Genomic DNA, 17,503 nt, shown 5'->3' with positions numbered 1-17,503 from the left:
TTTATCCTACATTGTTGCAAGGCACCATCTGTACAACAGCAGTTTTACAAAGTCTTTTTTTTTTTTTTTTTTTTTTTTTTTTTTAAATCCTTGGTAATGATGGAGTTGAGGTTGAGAGAACTTCACAATATATTTCCAGTAAAATTCTATATGTATTCTTCCATAATCAATAGAACACTTGGCATTCATATGCATTTTAATTACCAACACTTTTGTTTGGAGCAAGGGCGTTCAGGTTGTGACATACCTGCTAAGCTTAGTGCTTGTGATTCTTTAGTGCATTGAAACTTGCAAAAACTCTGTGCTTCAGCAAGAAATAGTTTTGTTGCTAGTCTGCTGGGTCATGTGAAACAGAGTAGACTAAGTGGAGACACTGCAAAATCAGCATGTGTCTGTGTGACATGAATTCCTGTGAATCAAAATACAATGGGAAAATCTAATTTCAGCTCTGCTAGTCGTGAGTATCCTTAAAGTTAGCTATAACAGCAGTGATATATAGTAAGAACATAGCTAAGGCAATAGCATTCTTTGATCATGTTACATGTTAATTTGATATGACTTGTATCATATTGTTTATTTAACTATGTCCTGCTTTTGTTGTAGGAGTTCTGGTACTTTAATTGTACTGGGTCAAATTCGGTGCTGTGACTTAGAATTAGAATTAGTGGGTGTCAAGGTGATATCTGCCAGCAGATGTTAGCTATTGTCACTTTGTAGCTGTCAAAAATGTCAGTTGTAAAGTCAGTTTAACAGGGAGCCAATTTTAACTGAAAATTTCTGGGCTTGCATATTCACTGAAGTGTAGATTACACCTGTAATTATGATGCTGTGTGTCATCTTTGAGCATTAAGTGTACTTCCTGTAAATTATAATAATTAGAAAGTCTGTTTCTAGGAACTGATATTTTTATTCAGTTCAGTTTATATTGCAAACATTCAGAAGATGGAACTGTTCTCTTCCATCTGCTGTGAGGAAAGATCTGTTGTGTGATGCTGCTGAACTTAAAACTCGAGGTTAAAGATGAGACTAAAAAATTCACTCAAATTCAAAGCAGTTGTAGAAAGAACTATTTGTTCCACACAACAGAACCACTAACCAGGAACCTATCCTTGCAACAAAGCCCATTACCAACTGTGTCCACATATCTATTCAGGGGACACCATCTTAGGGCCTAATCACATCAGCCACACTATCAGAGACTCGTTCACCTGCGCATCTACCAATGTGATATATGCCATCATGTGCCAGCAATGCCCCTCTGCCAAGTACATTGGTCAAACTGGACAGGCTCTACATAAAAGAATAAATGGATGCACATCAGACGTCAAGAATTGTAACATTCAAAAACCAGTTGGAGAACACTTCAATCTCTCTGGTCACTCGATTACAGACCTAAAAGTTGCAATTCTTCAACAAAAAAAACTTCAAAAACAGACTCCAACGAGAGACTGTTGAATTGGAATTAATTTGCAAACTGGATACAATAGGCTTGAATAGAGACTGGGAGTGGATGGGTCATTACACAAAGGAAAACTATTTCCCCGTGTTCATTTTCCCCCCTCCAGCCCCTACTGTTCCTCAGATGTTCTTGTCAACTGCTGGAAATGGCCCACCTTGATTATCACTACAAAAGGTTCTCTTCTTCTCTCTTCCCCCCCCCCCCCCCCGCTCTCCTGCTGGTAATAGCTCACCTTAAGTGATCACTCTCGTTACAGTGTGTATGGTAACACCCATTGTTTCATGTTCTCTATGTATATAAATCTCCCCACTGAATGCATCCGATGAAGTGAGCTGTAGCTCACGAAAGCTTATGCTCAAATAAATTTGTTAGTCTCTAAGGTGCCACAAGTACTCCTTTTTCTTTTTGTTCCATATTGAATTCCTTGAACCACAGCACTGTATAAACAGACACGATTTTTTTAACCTGATTGCTAGTTTTCTTCATGTCAGACTGTTGGAACAGACCTGCACCTGACTATACAGGTGTATGTCCAGATACTGATTGACACACTGGCTTTCCCATGCCAGATAAGATGACTGGTTCATCAAATCTGATATCCTGCTTCCTGCAGTGGTTTATATCTGATGCTTCAGAAAAAGTGAGTACTTTGCATTCTAGTTCTCTAGTGTTGTGTATGCAGGGAGTGAAAGGGTTGCAGCATGAGCAATTCAACCCTGAAGCATGGCATTTTATTACCGTTGGCATGAATAACTACAAAATTAATAATGGTTACAATATAGCTATCGTATTTGACTTGTCTTTCTCTAGATTATCCTCTGCAGTATTTCCTTTTGATTTCTAAATGTTCTGGTTAATTGAGTGATCCTTTGTCATGGAACATGGTGAATGAGGGGTTGACTTTTTTCACTGTATCATTTATAGCTTAATACCTCAAGTTCCCTCTACCTAGTTATTTTTCCCTTACCGGTTAAATGATCCTAGGTTTTGAAATCTCATTTTATGAAGATCTGCTCTTTGTACTTTATTAATATTGACTGTAGCCTGTATTTTCAAAAGTGACTAATTTTGAATGCCTAGTGTGAGATACCTTAAAGGGACCTGATTTCCAGAGGATGGGCACTCGTCACTCACTGGAAAGCGGGCCATTTAAGGTGTCAAGGTGGGCACCCAAAATTGCTTGATATGTGAAATTTTAGTATTGGTTGGGGTAGTGCTTGGGAGGTGCAGTGGTGGACCAGGAGAACCCCATTGTGGTGGGCACTGTACAAACATAGAATAAAGGATGGTCCCTACTCTAAACGGCACTGAAGTACAGGGACTAAAAATAAATGCAATACTTGGATTGGAGTGTACTATTGTTTGATATACCAGAGGCCACATGACTAAGTGGCTAAAACGGGAATGGAGTTGAGTCCAAGTTCTCTTCCTGATACTTCTGGTTTACACGGACTTCAAACAAATCACTAATCTCTGTGCTTCATATCACCCATCTGTAAAATAGGGGGAGCTTTCCGTGTGAAGCCCATTGAGAGCCTCTGACAGATGTTATCAATGCAAAATATTCTTCTATATTTTCAGTCTTTCCTAGCATGCCCAAGCACTCTTGTATGTGTTCTAAAGGCTTTTGCAGTGGACACACACATTCATTTGAGCCAAAGACTCTTAAGAGGCTTCTATTAGTTGAGAGCCAATCACCGTAATGAGAAAATTCCATTGTTTTGTGATCTGCATCTGTTATCTAAGTAAAACTTCAGCTATCATGCTCTCTAATCCACAAATGCATTTAAATTAGTCTAGAATCTGACTGTTATTGCTAACTGAAATAAGCTAATGCCATCAGACTTCACCAACTCTCTTTCCCCACCCAGTCACTGGCAGCAAAGAGGAGATGGAGGAAGCAGCCACATTGGAATTCAGAGAATTAGGAAAGGGATTGCTCAGGGAGGGTCAGTGGGCAGACAAGAGCCAAGAGTAGGTGTCTGCTCAGAGTGGCAGGAATGGAGGTGTGCGGGAGCAGATTGGGGATAGAAACAGGGTGTTGGTGTCCTGTCACCCTAGCATTACCACCACCATTGGAGATGCAGAGGTGGTAGTACAGCACTGGTCCCCAACCTTTCTGTGGGAATAGCATATTGCTAGTCCCAGAAGGCTGTGGCAGGCGTCGGACACTCTGCTGCTGATGAGCGTGGCTGCTGGAGAACCGGCTGTGGAAATGCTGCTGAAAAGCAGCAGCGGCAGGAAGCGTCGCTGATGAGAAACGGCAACGCTTCTCAGCGGCATTTCGGCAGGCGGCTCTCCGGTGGCATGTCCTGCAGGTGCACAAAAACGCTCTGGCGGGCGCCATGGCACCCGCAGACACCACATTGGGGACCACTGTAGTACACTGATGAGGAAACATCTCAACTAGCATAAACAGGTACAGCATTTGTGATACAAAACAATCTAAACAGTGGTGCGCAATTACCCATAGTTCTGCAAGTAAGGCTCTTGGGATGCACTGGGGTCTGATCGGTCACTTCTTTCTGCCTCCAAAACAGACACTACTTAATTGAGGGCTCACAAGATGCAAGTCTGTCAGCTTCCCTCTCCTCACCTTCACACCCTGGTAAGCAGGGAATTCACTGAAATCAGGGACACAGGAGAATGGTATTTATGGTGGCTTCTCATTTTGCTGTATTACATCTCTTCAGCATCTCTTTTCTATTTTCCTTGGAATATCCTCTGGTCCTGACCGTCTCAAGTTTGTCCTCAGCTTCTTCCTTAAAGATTTTGCCCTCCCTCAGGGCTTTGGGTTAGGTTTTTCCTGTTTCTCTTTGTAGTTGATACCAATGCAAAACCTTCCAGAAGCATTCAGAACACATCAAAAGTTGGTGACTTGCCCACAAGATTTTTCATTCAAATACAAAAGTGATTATCAAACTGCACATGACAAGACATAAATTAAATTCTGCTGGTTTCCATGGAAGCCCTTCACAGCTTGTGTAGCTGATATGGCAGACAGTTCTGTTTTTGTAGAACTATTAAATGCTTATGCAGGGAGTGGGAGTGAGGAACAAGAAACTTAATCATTTCACTTATGTGTACATTAGCACAATCTTAATGTGGAATTCAGGGGTTCTAATCTTCACACTGAACTCCCACTAAACAAAAGCGCTTATATGCATTGGTTGCTCTAAGAACCATAGCTTTTTCAAAAACGAATTATAAGAATATCTCCCCACCTGTGAGTTCTTCTCCTGACAATAGAACTCTTATAGCTTTATAGTTCTGAAACTGTTAAACTACATCAGCAGATGTCACAGGCCTGCGTTTGTTTGCAACTACCAATTCTGTGTTTGAACAAAAGGGAGGGAGAATAAAGTCTTATGCCGAATTTGCGGGAGAGTGGGTGGATCTCCTATAATTACAAAATATTTAAGAACAGAAACTACAAGATGGTAACTTTGCTTCATAAAGTATGAATTATATTTGGTCCCCCAGCTTCTTCAAATTTAAAAAGTTTCAAGGATGTAGCTGAAATGGACTAGCAAGAAGTTGTAACAAAAAAGGTACATGTGCAGGTTTCAAGGTAGCAAAATGGTAGGAGAGTACCAGTGTCACAACTTTAGTGTGTGTGTACACAATGATTCCTCAAAGTAGTTAAACGAGAAAAATAACTTGGTGGTGCGGAGGGGTAACCTGGAAACAAATTCTGTAATACCAGACTTGAATTTTTACTACAGGACTGAATCCAAATAATAATGACTTGTCAAATTTATGCAGCGATCTCGATGTTGTTGCTCTGCAAACCTTGTGGCTAAGAAAAGAATGGAGGCTGGCAACAGAAGCAGGCATTCTTTTGACGGGATGTGTATTAATAAGATCTTGCCTCTCTCATTGCAGGTGCTCTGAGAAATAGCAGTTAGGCAGATGTAGTTCTCTTGGGGAGAACTTGACCTGATGTACTAATGTCAAAAGCAAAGTTGGGGTAGGTATTCAAGGTTTAAGAGCCTAGTCAAAGGCTTTAGTCTCCTCCAGGAAAAAAGTAAAAACACCTTGTCTGTGAAGCAAGATCTTGCTGCAAAGGGCATGGAGACTTGGGAAAACATGGGCAAGATGAGTACGGTGGAAATTGACTGACCTTTCGGAAGAACTCCAGAATGAGTCGGTAGCAATATCTTATCCTTGTAACTTAGGTTATGACTCTGCTGTGGAGACTAGACTGGCATAGTTAAATTACTATAGCTGTACCAGCATAATACCATGTTGAAGACACCACCTTTGCCGGCTGGAGAGTTGTTTCTGTCAGTGGAGGAATACCACCTCCCCAAGGGATAGTAGCTGAGTTGATGGAAGCAGTCTTTTGTCAACTTAGCTGTGTGTACAGTAGGAGTTAGATCAGCAAAACTACACCACTTGGCATAATTTTTTTTCACACCCCTGGCCAACATGGCTATTGTCAATCTAATTTAAGTGCAGGCCAGCCTTAGTTTACACTGGATTATTTAATACACTCTGCAGATTGCTCAACTGAAGTCTCTCTCGTAATGGGGATAAAACCTTTCACATAAAACTTAAACTCACAGCTAGCAAATGGCTCAAAGGTTTCATCACCTTTGTATAGATGGGGCTGATGGCCTCTGAGAGGTGACCTGCAAAATGGGGAGGGTGAGTTCTTTATCTACTGTGAAACTGTTGCCCAGTTCAGTTGCAGCTACTATAGAAGTAAAACCTGAGTACTTGACAAGGAGGGTAAGAGGAGGGTAGTGTGGCTTGGGTAGCAACACTTGGGGGGGAAAAGCTGTTGGTTTTCATCCCTGTAGCTCTCCATTTAGCACAAGCACCATTTTCACATCTGAGCTGCTAACAAGTACACACAATTGAAGACCGATGTAGCATTTCTGATATTTCCGGGGGGGGGGGGGGGATATTTTAAGTTTATTTATCGTACAAGGCAGCTACAAAAAGGCACCGGTCCTTCCTTTATTCTTGGTCACCTTGGGGAAGGTTTAAATGCCTTTCTAGCTCCTTAGGAATCTGACTAGTGGGGGTGCAGAAAATAAATTCTTAGATGTGATGATGAAATGAAAAAATAGGCAAGTAAACTCAGGTTGTGTATGCTGGCAAGTCTAGAAATCTTGCACCTTTGTACTAGCTGTGGTGCAGTCTACTGATGGTAACAGCATAGAGAGCACTATCGTAGGCCAGCTCAGAACAAAGGTAGATGGCACGGTGGTACTAGAGGCCAATCTACTCTAGTGCTTGGCTGTTCTTGATAACATCAATGGAGAATGGGAGAATAAGAAAAGGTTCCATGCAGCAGAGTGTCTGATGGATAAAGTCTTCATCTTCTCTTTACCTCTCTATTTGGGCTAGTTTAAGCAGTTAGGGGACAAGTAAAAGGATCCCTTTCGGCCTTCTCTCACCAGATGGCCAAACCTGAATGCCCTTCTAGTACATTCTCACAAGAAGCTAAGTAGCCAGAACTCTCTTGCAACGAACAGAAGAGGTTGATAGTTAATTGTGTTATGTTCTGTAAATACACAGTAATTTGTGGCTGTTGTGTGGAAAAATATTGTATATAACTAAGACTTTTCTAATACGTAGATGTTGCCAAGTGACTTTGACAGCTTTTATTAAATTTAAAAGGCAGTGTTGAATTTACTAAAGACTATTTAACTGAGGGAGTTAAGTATTCTTCAATGTTGACTATAAGCTAAATATTGATTAGGGCCCAATCCTACTGTCCTTACTGAGGGGAAATCTTCGACTGATTGAGATTTGCCTCAGTAAGTACTACAGAGTAAGATCTGTAGTGTAAAATTCTGAGTACTTCTATCAAAGCTTTTTTTAATTGCCAAAAAACTCTGGAATTGTACATTAATGTCACACTGTTTCCTGTTGTGTATTCCACCAAGCAGAAGATAAGTGTGCCGAAATACCTTTATGACATCCAAGAAAGATGCTGAACACCTGGCATTAGAAAGCTATGTCCAGTTAATATTTTTAAACGATTTAGAACATTCTCACATCTTTGTGTGATTTAACAAAGGATGAGGAGTTCTTTCTGTAACCACAGCTGTTAGAGTTTGGAATAACTTCAGAAAATGTTTCTTACCTTGAACATCCTCCATTTCCTGCCTTATTGCCCTGGGGTTTCTATATCAAAAGGGTTGGACTATCAGCAGTTAACGACACTCATGCTCATTGGAAGCTGTGAATCTAGTGGACTGTTGAATATGCAGTGGTGTTATAGCCATGTCGTTCCCAGGATGATGGAGAGGCAAGTTGTGTGAGATGTCTTTGGACCAACTTCTGTTGGTGAGAGAGACAAGCTTTTAAGTTTCCACAGAGCTCTTCTTCAGCTCTCTCTAAGCTCAAAAGCCTGCTTCTCTCTCCCTCCCCCCCCCCCCCCAACAGAAGTTGGTCCCATAAAAGGCTGTCAAATAGGCAGATAAAATCAGGAGATGCTTTTTCAGTTCAGGAAGATAAAACTGCATCTGACTGAATTCAGCATTTCCTTGGGGAAGACAGTAGAATCAGGTAAACATCAAGGAAATGTGGTAAATCTATTTATGTTCCACCCAGAGTATGACTAAATTTGCAGAAAGATCAGCTGAGAACAACCCACTCGCTGTTGCTGCAAGGCCCTTTACCTGCAATGCAGTGCTATGCAACTGCAGCTAGGTGGTGGAGACAAATCCTTTTTCTCCCTCCCTCTCGCACAAAGCTTTGCTGCTTTCAGAGAGAGCCAGCACTCCACCAGTGGTGTATGCACCTCTGCTGCCTGAACAATCTGCTAGCTGATTTTTTTTTTTTTAATGGCTCTTTCGAAAACTGTTGGTTCATCTTCAGGGGTATCTTTATCAATGGGAGTCCGTGCTTCATGCAGGTAGGCTTTTCTTTTGTCTCATGTGAACTACTGCTCTTAAGGGCTTCCTTGCGGGGGGGGGGGAGGACTTGTGTCCCTAGATGAAGACTTTTGTGGATTTCATAAAAGCTCTCACACTTGCCTTAGAATACTGCAACTCGACATCATCTTTTCTTCTTCCTTAAAATATTATCTGATCATGTGATTGCAGAGGCAGGCTGCAAATCTAGTTAACTCTTGAGATTAATCAGGAGGTAGAGGGAACAAATATAAAAATTCAAATCGGGGTGTATTTTAGTGTAGTGTATTGAGCATGGTAGTTATATAGCTACTCAGCAGAATTTAGAGAGATTGTAATTTTTATATCACCCAAGTGTGATTTCTTTCGAGGCTTCTTTAGCATTTTTACTGTACTGACACTATTTGCTGCTTACACCCTCATTTTAAATACAGGCAATGGGGCTCTCGTTCTCTCCTGCAGCCCTTTCTGCCTCTTTGTAGGCTAGGCTGTCTGAGTGAAGGATGCAGACAGGGTGGATGCTATGAGGTTTTTTGTGTGAATATTTGGGGGTTTGGTTTGACTGAATTCTTGCTCTTTATTTAGTAGAGTTAAATCTTGTTACTTACTTTTGACCATTAGTGTCCCCTTTTGATCTGGCCCTGCAGTTGGCATGTTAGAAGTCAGGCTATTATGGGGAGTCCGATGCCTTCTAATGAATTTGAGTAGTAGAGCAAAGATTTGGAGGAGAGCGTCTTTAAATTTTAAATGGTATTATGAAGATCTGTCTCCATGTTATATGTGGCTCATAATAGGGGAATAATTAACTGTTGTATAGAATGGTTATGTCTTGCAAGACTGAATCTCAGCTGTGGAACAGTGTGTGATGCAAACTATAGGGTGCATCAGACACCAGATGGTCAATAGCCATGACATGTTAGTTCCATTTAGGATGGGGGGGGGAGGGGTGTCATAAATTTCCAGCAGAATGGCCTGAGTGGTTTCTGATAACTTCCTTGATGCAGGAAGAGCACTGGAAAGTACATCAGTGGTTTTCAAACATTCTGTTATGGACTATTTAAGATGAATCTTCTTGTGGCCCCATGTTCTCATCCCTATCCCATACCTTCCCTGAAGCAACCATGTAGTACTTGGTTACATGAAGGAAAAAAATCTTAGGGCAGTATTGAGGAGACTGAATGTGATGGGTGTGGCTGCGGCTTCTGGATTTAAATTCTCTATTCAGTCTGCTGTCTCCCTGGTTGTAAACTGGATATTTATTAGCACCCAAACTCTTCTCATTGCTGCAGCTCCCAAGGCTCTCGTCCATCATAGCACATCTGGATTACTGAAACCTCTTTTTCTGGCCTTGACTCTGCAATCTTGCCCCACTCGGATCCATTCAGAATGCTGCTGGAGAGACAATTTTCCTAGCCGGTTGCTTTGACCATCTCACCCCTCTTTGTATCCCTCCACTGGCTCCCCTTCTCTAGCACCTCAGATATAAGCAACTTGTCTTCAAGGCCTATCCCCTTCCTACCCATCATTTATCATTCACTCCATCATCCGCTTGCTAAGTTTTCAGACTGGTCCTTGAAAGGAGCAACATCCTTAAAGCCACTTCACTGTTGTTCTTCAAATCCGTCCTTAAAACTCCACTTTGCCAACAGGTAGTCTGCTGGTGTGCTGAGACAGCTGCCTATCATGCTGACCAATATTGTTTCCTTGCATTCCCCCATATCTCTGTATCCATCTGTCCTGTCTTAGGATAGGACCACCTTTTTGTTCTATGCTTGTACAGCGCCTAGCCCAGTGGGCTCCTGATCCATAAGGAGTATTGCTAGGTTCTATGATAATATAAATAACACAGCCCTAGCCACACCACGTTCCTTTGCAGTTTGCTTCTGTCCTTTTTTGCTACCTGCCCTAGTTTTGGGGTAGCATATAAACTTGTTCCCTTTCTAATTTTCACCAAATAAAGTGACAGACTTGAACTAGCTGTGTAGGGTGCAGAGAACTGCTTGGGTTTTTTCCATTTATTTTTAGCTTAAAGTCTTGAACTAGGTCAAACGACAGTATTGGAAATCATTGATTGAATACAGATAGATGCATCACTGTAGTGTGGTAATCTGCTGGAAATGTTTGTGTGGTACAGTTCAGGACTAGTGATCTGCATGACTTGTCAAGTGCTGAATACTTAAAGCGCTAGGGCTCATGATGCCCTAAAATACACAAGATCAGCTGTCAGATTCTCTGGAGAACAGCAATACTGATAGCAGTTACATAAGTCTTAATAGGCTCCTAAGATTAATTGCCTTGTTCAGTTTATATAAAAAAAAAAAGGTTGAAATCCTCATGAGTAGTGCAGCATGTGCATGGGAAAGGGTTAAGTGAAACTTGCCTTCACGTCCTATGGCCTTCCACTAAAATCAAACAGATGCCTTATGCAAATGTAGATTGTATAGTGTGCTCCATGCTGTCGTAAGGTGACTAATGTGTCTCCTATAGTTGAGTTCTGAACAGCTAAAACTGCAGTCCATATCTAATACTGTATTGACTGATGTAACCAGCACTTGCCTCAGGCTTAGTCTACGCTCCAGAGTTAGGTCAACCTAAGGCAACTTACATCTACATAATTACTTTAATGTACATGTTACAGCCTTGCTCTTGCTGATGTAAGTGCCCTACTACACCAACATAATAACTCCACCTCCACGAGCGGCTTATGTTGGTGTAATTAGGGCGACACAGTGTTGTTTCTACTGTTGCTTACATCAGCTGTTGGCTGTCATTCTTGTCAATTTCCCATCCTGGAGTGGGGAGCCAGATGTGCTCTCAGCCCCCTACACCACCCCTCTTAAGCTGGTGGAAGCATTCCAGGTGTGGACGCACACCACTGGCAAAAGGAAGGTAGTGTTGACATGAACCACTGCGGTGGTTATAAGTCAACGTAACATTTCTAATGTAGACATGACCTTGTAATCGTTGGGTTTTTTTAGCAATGTGGGAATCGAATTTTAAGCAAGGTGGATCAGAGGCATCAGTTACTAACTTACAAAAACAATAGTTGTAATACAGTAGAACTTTAATTCACACTGAGTAGAAATTCAGTGTAAATTATTGGATCTTGTCTTAGTATGTCATGCTATAAAGAAAAGATGACAAAATATATCAATGCATCAACTGTAGTTTTGTTTTATACTTCTAAAAATGCAGTCTTAGTGATGTTATATCATCTATTACTACAGTGTTCATACAGTGCCTAGCACAATAGGGCACTGTTCTTGGTTCATCCATTAGTACTACTATAATAAACATGACTGATACAGAAACTGCATGCTTTCTCGTGCATTATATAAGATTGGTAGGATAACTCTGTGAAGGGGATTGATTAGCTCTGTAAGGTTTTATGTCTAATAAGTGTTTTTTGATTTGCTTTAAAACAGATGAAAGACTTTCCTTTTTTTCAGGACTTTAACTGGCCGTTGCTAATGGCACAGTTAATGCAACTGATAAAGAACCTATTCTCTGCATTTCCCAGTACTTTATCACAATGGGATGAAAACCTTCCTGCAGCCCTCAGTTAATAAGCATAAACTGAACATTGACAGCTAGCAACTAATGGAGAAGTGGGGAGAAAATGTTACTCTGAACCAGTTTCCATAGTTCCTTTGAGTACTTTTGGATTTAGAGGGTATGGTCCCTTAAAGGGACATTAACAGCTAGTCAGTGTGTGGCTTTGAAACTGTCATACACTCAAATTTTAACACATTTTTGGAGATTTAAATACCCCTTTACAGCATTGGAAACCAAAATATTGTGCTGATGCATGAGAACCAGAAACTGACACTGACCAACTTAACTGTTGTTCCTGCAATTAACCTAGTACAGCATATATGCTGAAAAGCTAACTAGACTCTGAAATTTTCATCTATAGACATCTCAGTTCTTAGTAAGAGAAAAGAGGGATCTTTTAAATAACTTTCATCTTCTGTACTAGAGTACAAAAGGCACAGGTTTTAAAATGGCAGCCACTTAATACTCTTCTTGAAGAGCACATTTTTAATTCCTCTTTCCTTACAAGATATCTTTTCAGCTCCTAAGATCTAACTGTTTTATATCAACTCCTTCTCAAAGCAGATGGTGAAAGTCTGCTTCACTGAGAAGGGACTGCAGTATCCAAGAAATGTCACTGAATCCTCTTAATCTGGGATGGTTTAATGTAATGGGCATGACATTAGTCTTAAACTAATTAACATTTTTTACTCATTTATAGTCCTCAGATTCAATATAAATAGTGCCTTAAAATAAAAATTGCTAAAAACCTCACTGACCTGAAATCTTTAGTGTGAAAAGAGACTGGAAGAACTCCTGAGGGCAATAACTTATCTCAGGGGATCAGCTGGGTTTTAACTCATTGTAAAAATTGTGCACACTTCTCTAGAGCATTTTTTATAGTGAGAACAAGAACAGTCGGTTGCGTTTCCTCAGATATGAAGAGGAAAGAGCTGCTGTTTATATGCCACCTGGCATTTCAGAACCTGGGAGTAAAAGCCTTTAAATGCGAGAGCAGGTTTTCTGAAGGCCACTTACTGTCGTTCTCTTCTCCCCTTTCTCCAGTCTCTCTCATGGAAGAAAGTGAAAGCTGTTGAATGGAAACCTAATGTGTCTGCACCTTTATGTTCATGCTCTCTCTCAGGCCTGAAACTCAGCATCGGGGCCCTGCTACTCATTCAGAGAATGATCTCCCTGAACAAGAGGAGGAAATCCTGGGATCAGATGATGATGAACAAGAGGATCCAAATGATTACTGTAAAGGTGAGAGGTTGCCTCTTTTAGACTTGTGCTAAATACAGTTTGGTGGCATTCCCTCCCCAGAGAACATTAAACTGCGGTGTCTAATCTGATATGTTTTCTTGGCCAGATCTACAATTACAGGCTTATATCGGTATAACTGTTGCTCAGGGGTGTGGAAAAATCACAATTATACCGATCTAACCCCTGGATGTAGACAGCACTATGTCAGCAAGAGAACTTCTCCCGTTGACATAGCTACTGTGGAGGTGGATTAGCTACACCAATGAGAGAAACTATCTTCCGGTAGGCATAGGCACATCTCCACTTAAGCACTACAGCAGTGCAGCTGCGCCAATGCAGTTAGTGTAGACCCTGTCCCTTGTCTCCTAAGAGGCATGCAGAGCAGGAGAGAGTGAATAAAGAGAATCTGTCAGAATTGGAAGCTAACCTGTAACTACTGTGATGTGGATATTAGAATTGTCAGTTGATAAGATTCTTAAACTTTTCTACTACGAAGAGGTTCCTTTTGACTACCAAACCAAGCCAGGATCAGCTTGAAATTTTACCTCTAAGAGGTGGGGATAAGTTTGGTTCTGTCTGTGTTAACTTGCGTACTTTGCAATCTGATCATTGGGACACTTGACAAACCCATTACCCATCTGCCTTGAGCAGGAAAGAATTAGCTGAGCTCTCCCTGGAAGGTGCATTTGTCAGCTGTGGAATGGAGACGAGTCTAGATTCTGAGACTTTAATCTCCGCTTATGGCAGCATTTTTTTGGAGTCCCATTAAGATGGTAAAGCCATGCAGCTGCAACTACCTAGTCTGTCCCCTTTTCCACCCCTTTTTTTTAAAGGTCCTCTGAAAGGCTCTTTACCTGTCAAGACCTGAACTGAGGGTTCTGTTTTTAATGCATCATTTAAGGATGTCACCAGTGCTCAGATTATTCACACACATGAATTTATGGGTATATTTTCTAAAACAGCACACCTAGGTGTCCAGCTCTCTGACTTTCAATGGGAATTGGGCACCTACCTCCTATTTTTGCCTTTCAGTACCCCTCTAGGCTCTGCAGCCCTCTAACGTGTGTGAATCTTCGGTGTGTTACAGGTAACTGGTAGCAACAGTTCACAGGCTTTGGAAACTGTGCTCTAAGGCTGGCTGTGCTCGCTGCTTCTGTTAATTTGCATTGGTGAAGTGCTAATGTAGCCAGCAAACACTTGCCTGGCCACTGATCCAGGGCATCTGGTTCTCCCAGTGCAATCCCTGAAAGCTATTGCCCCACTCTTCAGTGATAACTTGTCTTTGACAGCTCAGGACACCGACTCTGTCTTATAATCAAGATGGCTACATGAAAAAAGCCAAGATCAACAAGACACAAATATAACAAAAAAGCACCTTCTAATTTTGAGAACTTTTTGTTTTCATTTTTATCCCTGTCCCCTTCCCTTGGGATTCTCCTGAAAAGATAAGAGGAAATGCTTGCACGTTTTGGAAAATAGAGTGGAGTCGGTTATGCGCACCATACTTCTCTACTATGCTCTCCTTGCAGAGGTCCTCTGGAGTAGTTAAGGGAATAGGAAGAACTTTGGCTACACAGAGAGACCCAGAGCATTCCTGTCATTGGATCCTGAGGGAAACCCATGAAAAACTTAATTCAGCTACAAAGTAAAATAAAAACAAAATGAAAGGGGGGGGAAAAACTATCAAAGAAATGAATGAAAACAATCAAATAAACTTCTTCCCTCCCTGTAGCATATTTTGGACCTCTGGGCCCACAGATAGCTCTTCGTGCAGGTCAGAACCATTCAATGCAGGCAATGGGGGAAAAAGCAAAAAAGGAAACAAGTGTTAAGTCTACACTGTAGACCGTAGATATTTATATACTTTTGTCCACGGGGCTGTCCCTGACATTTTGGAATGGGTGTAGTAATCCATAGGCTCCTCTGCACCAGCAGGGAGTTCTCTGCATAGCACTGTATACACCTAAAACAAATACATGGGGTAGATGTACTACTGTGGTGGACCCAGGGCAGCACAAGTTACAGTGGACCATGTATCAACAGTGCATGCAGGAAAGTGCATTGCTTTTGGTGTTGATGGCAGAAATGGTAGTGAGAGAGAGAGAGCGCGCGCCCTGGATGAGTTTTGCCAGGTAAAAAGCTGTACAAACATTGACAAACTGTTGTTAAATAGACTTAATTACAAACACCTGTCTTAAAAGGAGTTAAGACTGAAAAGTCAAGCTTTCAGAGGTTAGGAAATGCCAGGAATAAGGTTGTCCATGCAACATTAATTCAGCCCCCTTGTGCATGTGTGTTGTGATCACACTTTTTTCACAGACCTGTGTCTCATTCAGTACACGGTATTGGATGTTGCTCACTGTATGGATAGTTATTGAATATTTTTACTTACTGTTCAGCGGTGTCCATCTTATTTACTGTACACCCTTCTGACCCTGTTCTGAATACAGAATTTATTAATTTCCTTGTGCACTTTTTAATGACACTCATCTCCATAGAATGAGTGTTTCCAAATTTATCATCACAACACCTTTGAGATATGGTAGTGGTACCCCCATATTACCAATGAGGAACTGAAGCACGGAGATTAAGGCCAAAAGTATCTGCTAATTTGAGTGCCTAATTTGAGACCACTAGGGTCTGATTTTTTCCCCCCAGAGTGCTTATGGGGGTTATAGCACTTGATCTATTTAGAATAGATCTCCATGGCCTTCAGTTGCAGCAGAGAGCGCTCAGAACTTCTGCAGCTCAAGCCCCAGGTATCTCCAATTGTGTACTCAGAAAATGAAGAACAAATTAATAGCCACTTATGAGAGATTTCATTTTAAGTGACTTATCCAGTATATTATTGAAACTTTATGGCAGAAGCGGAGAGAGAATTCACTTCTCCAAAGTGGAATTCAACTTCCTTAACCATCCTTTCCCTTCCTGCAGTCTCCTACCTCCTTCACAACACTTACTCCAATTCTGCAACAAAATGAGGTAGAGGTTCTACAGACAGCAACTCATTCACTACAGTTGTGATTTAATCCCTGAGCAACATCCATTTTGTGCACTGAATGAGGCAAAGGTTTTGTGGGGGGGAAAAATAGTATGTGATCATGTTACTAAAGACTCTCAATGCATACGCATAAGTGGACCAAAGAAATGTTGCACAGGAAATCTTAATTATAGCAGTTTCTAAATTCTTAATGCTTGATTTTGCACCCTTAATGTTTTTATACATTTTCCTGTGTTAGAAGAACATTATTTTGAAAAGAAGCTGGACTCCCATATGGGTCATGAGAATGGTTGGACCCTTTAGATCCACAGCACAGACTTCTGCCACTTGAGCTAATGGAGTAGCTGATAGCAGTAGCAGGCTGTCATCTTTGTGGATCAGCCACTAGAGGGAGATGAAATTTACATTTTTCCAGGGGGTTTCCACAGATGCTTGTCATTGGCAAGTATATTAGACCCTGGAATCCACGGTTCAATTCCAAGTTCTATAGGATTGTGTGTTGTAATGGTTACAGAGACCCCTCCATCCCTGTCCCCCTCCAGCCTTCTTTAGTTTCCCTGTCCCTGGCTTATCATCCCTCCACATATTTCAGTGATGCTACTTCTTCTCCCATGCTGCCCAGACACCAGGAGGGAAGACATTGGGAATACAGGAGAGACAATATCCCTGCTCTCAGTTCTGGTGTCTGATGCTGCAGCTCCCTGGAGCAATTTTAGGGAAAGTGCTAATCAATCATGGGATGACTCATGCACATTTTGCTGGTGAGCATAGTACATGTGCAGTCCAGCCCACACAGGATCTGCTGGAAATGTTCATGTGGTACAGTTCAGGACCAGTGATCTGCATGACTTGTCAAGTGCTGAATTCTTAAAGCACTAGGCCTCATGATGGCCTAAAATACACAAGATCAGCTGTCAGATTCTCTGGAGAACAGCAATACTGATAGCAGTTACATAAGTCTTAATAGGCTCCTAGGATTAATTGCCTTGTTCAGTTTATATAAAAAAAGGTTGAAATCCTCATGAGTAGTGCAGCATGTGCATGGGAAAGGGTTAAGTGAAACTTGCCTTCACATCCTATGGCCTTCCATTAAAATCAAACAGATCTCTTGTGCAAATGTAGATTGTATAGTGTGCTCCATGCTGTCATAAAGTGACTAATGTGACTAGTGCATCTGAAATCTTCAGAGAAGATAGCTGCTGAACTCTTAACATATCTCTGCTCAGCATCTGCAAACAGTTTTCAGAGGCTTATAGGTGGGTCCAATTTGGGTTGTTTTTTTTTTTCCCCACTGGGGTAGGAAAAGATTCATCTCTGAAACCAGGATGATCACCTCCTTTGCCTATAAAAGCACCTTCATACTAAATCATTCTA

General features: G+C 41.4%; 1 protein-coding gene across 3 annotated transcripts in view; it reads left to right on the top strand.

The window, feature by feature from the left end:
• SRPK1 (SRSF protein kinase 1) overlaps positions 1-17,503 on the top strand; it is a 43,820-nt gene that overhangs the window by 5,817 nt on the left and 20,500 nt on the right. Inside the window, exons 1-2 of one of the 3 annotated variants that reach the window (XM_043500338.1) lie at positions 8,126-8,333; positions 13,010-13,128. In XM_043500338.1, the coding sequence (XP_043356273.1) occupies positions 8,263-8,333; positions 13,010-13,128 (190 nt within the window). In that variant the 5' untranslated portion in view covers positions 8,126-8,262. Of the gene's footprint in view, positions 1-8,125; positions 8,334-12,930; positions 13,129-17,503 lie in introns of those variants that run through there. The other 2 variants (XM_038379724.2, XM_043500339.1) reach the window with 2 other exon arrangements.

This window comes from Dermochelys coriacea, chromosome 21 (assembly GCF_009764565.3).
Source record: "Dermochelys coriacea isolate rDerCor1 chromosome 21, rDerCor1.pri.v4, whole genome shotgun sequence".
NCBI lineage: Eukaryota > Metazoa > Chordata > Testudines > Dermochelyidae > Dermochelys > Dermochelys coriacea.
The sequence above is the reverse complement of the archived record's forward strand: the minus strand, read 5'-3'. Positions and strand labels throughout refer to the sequence as shown.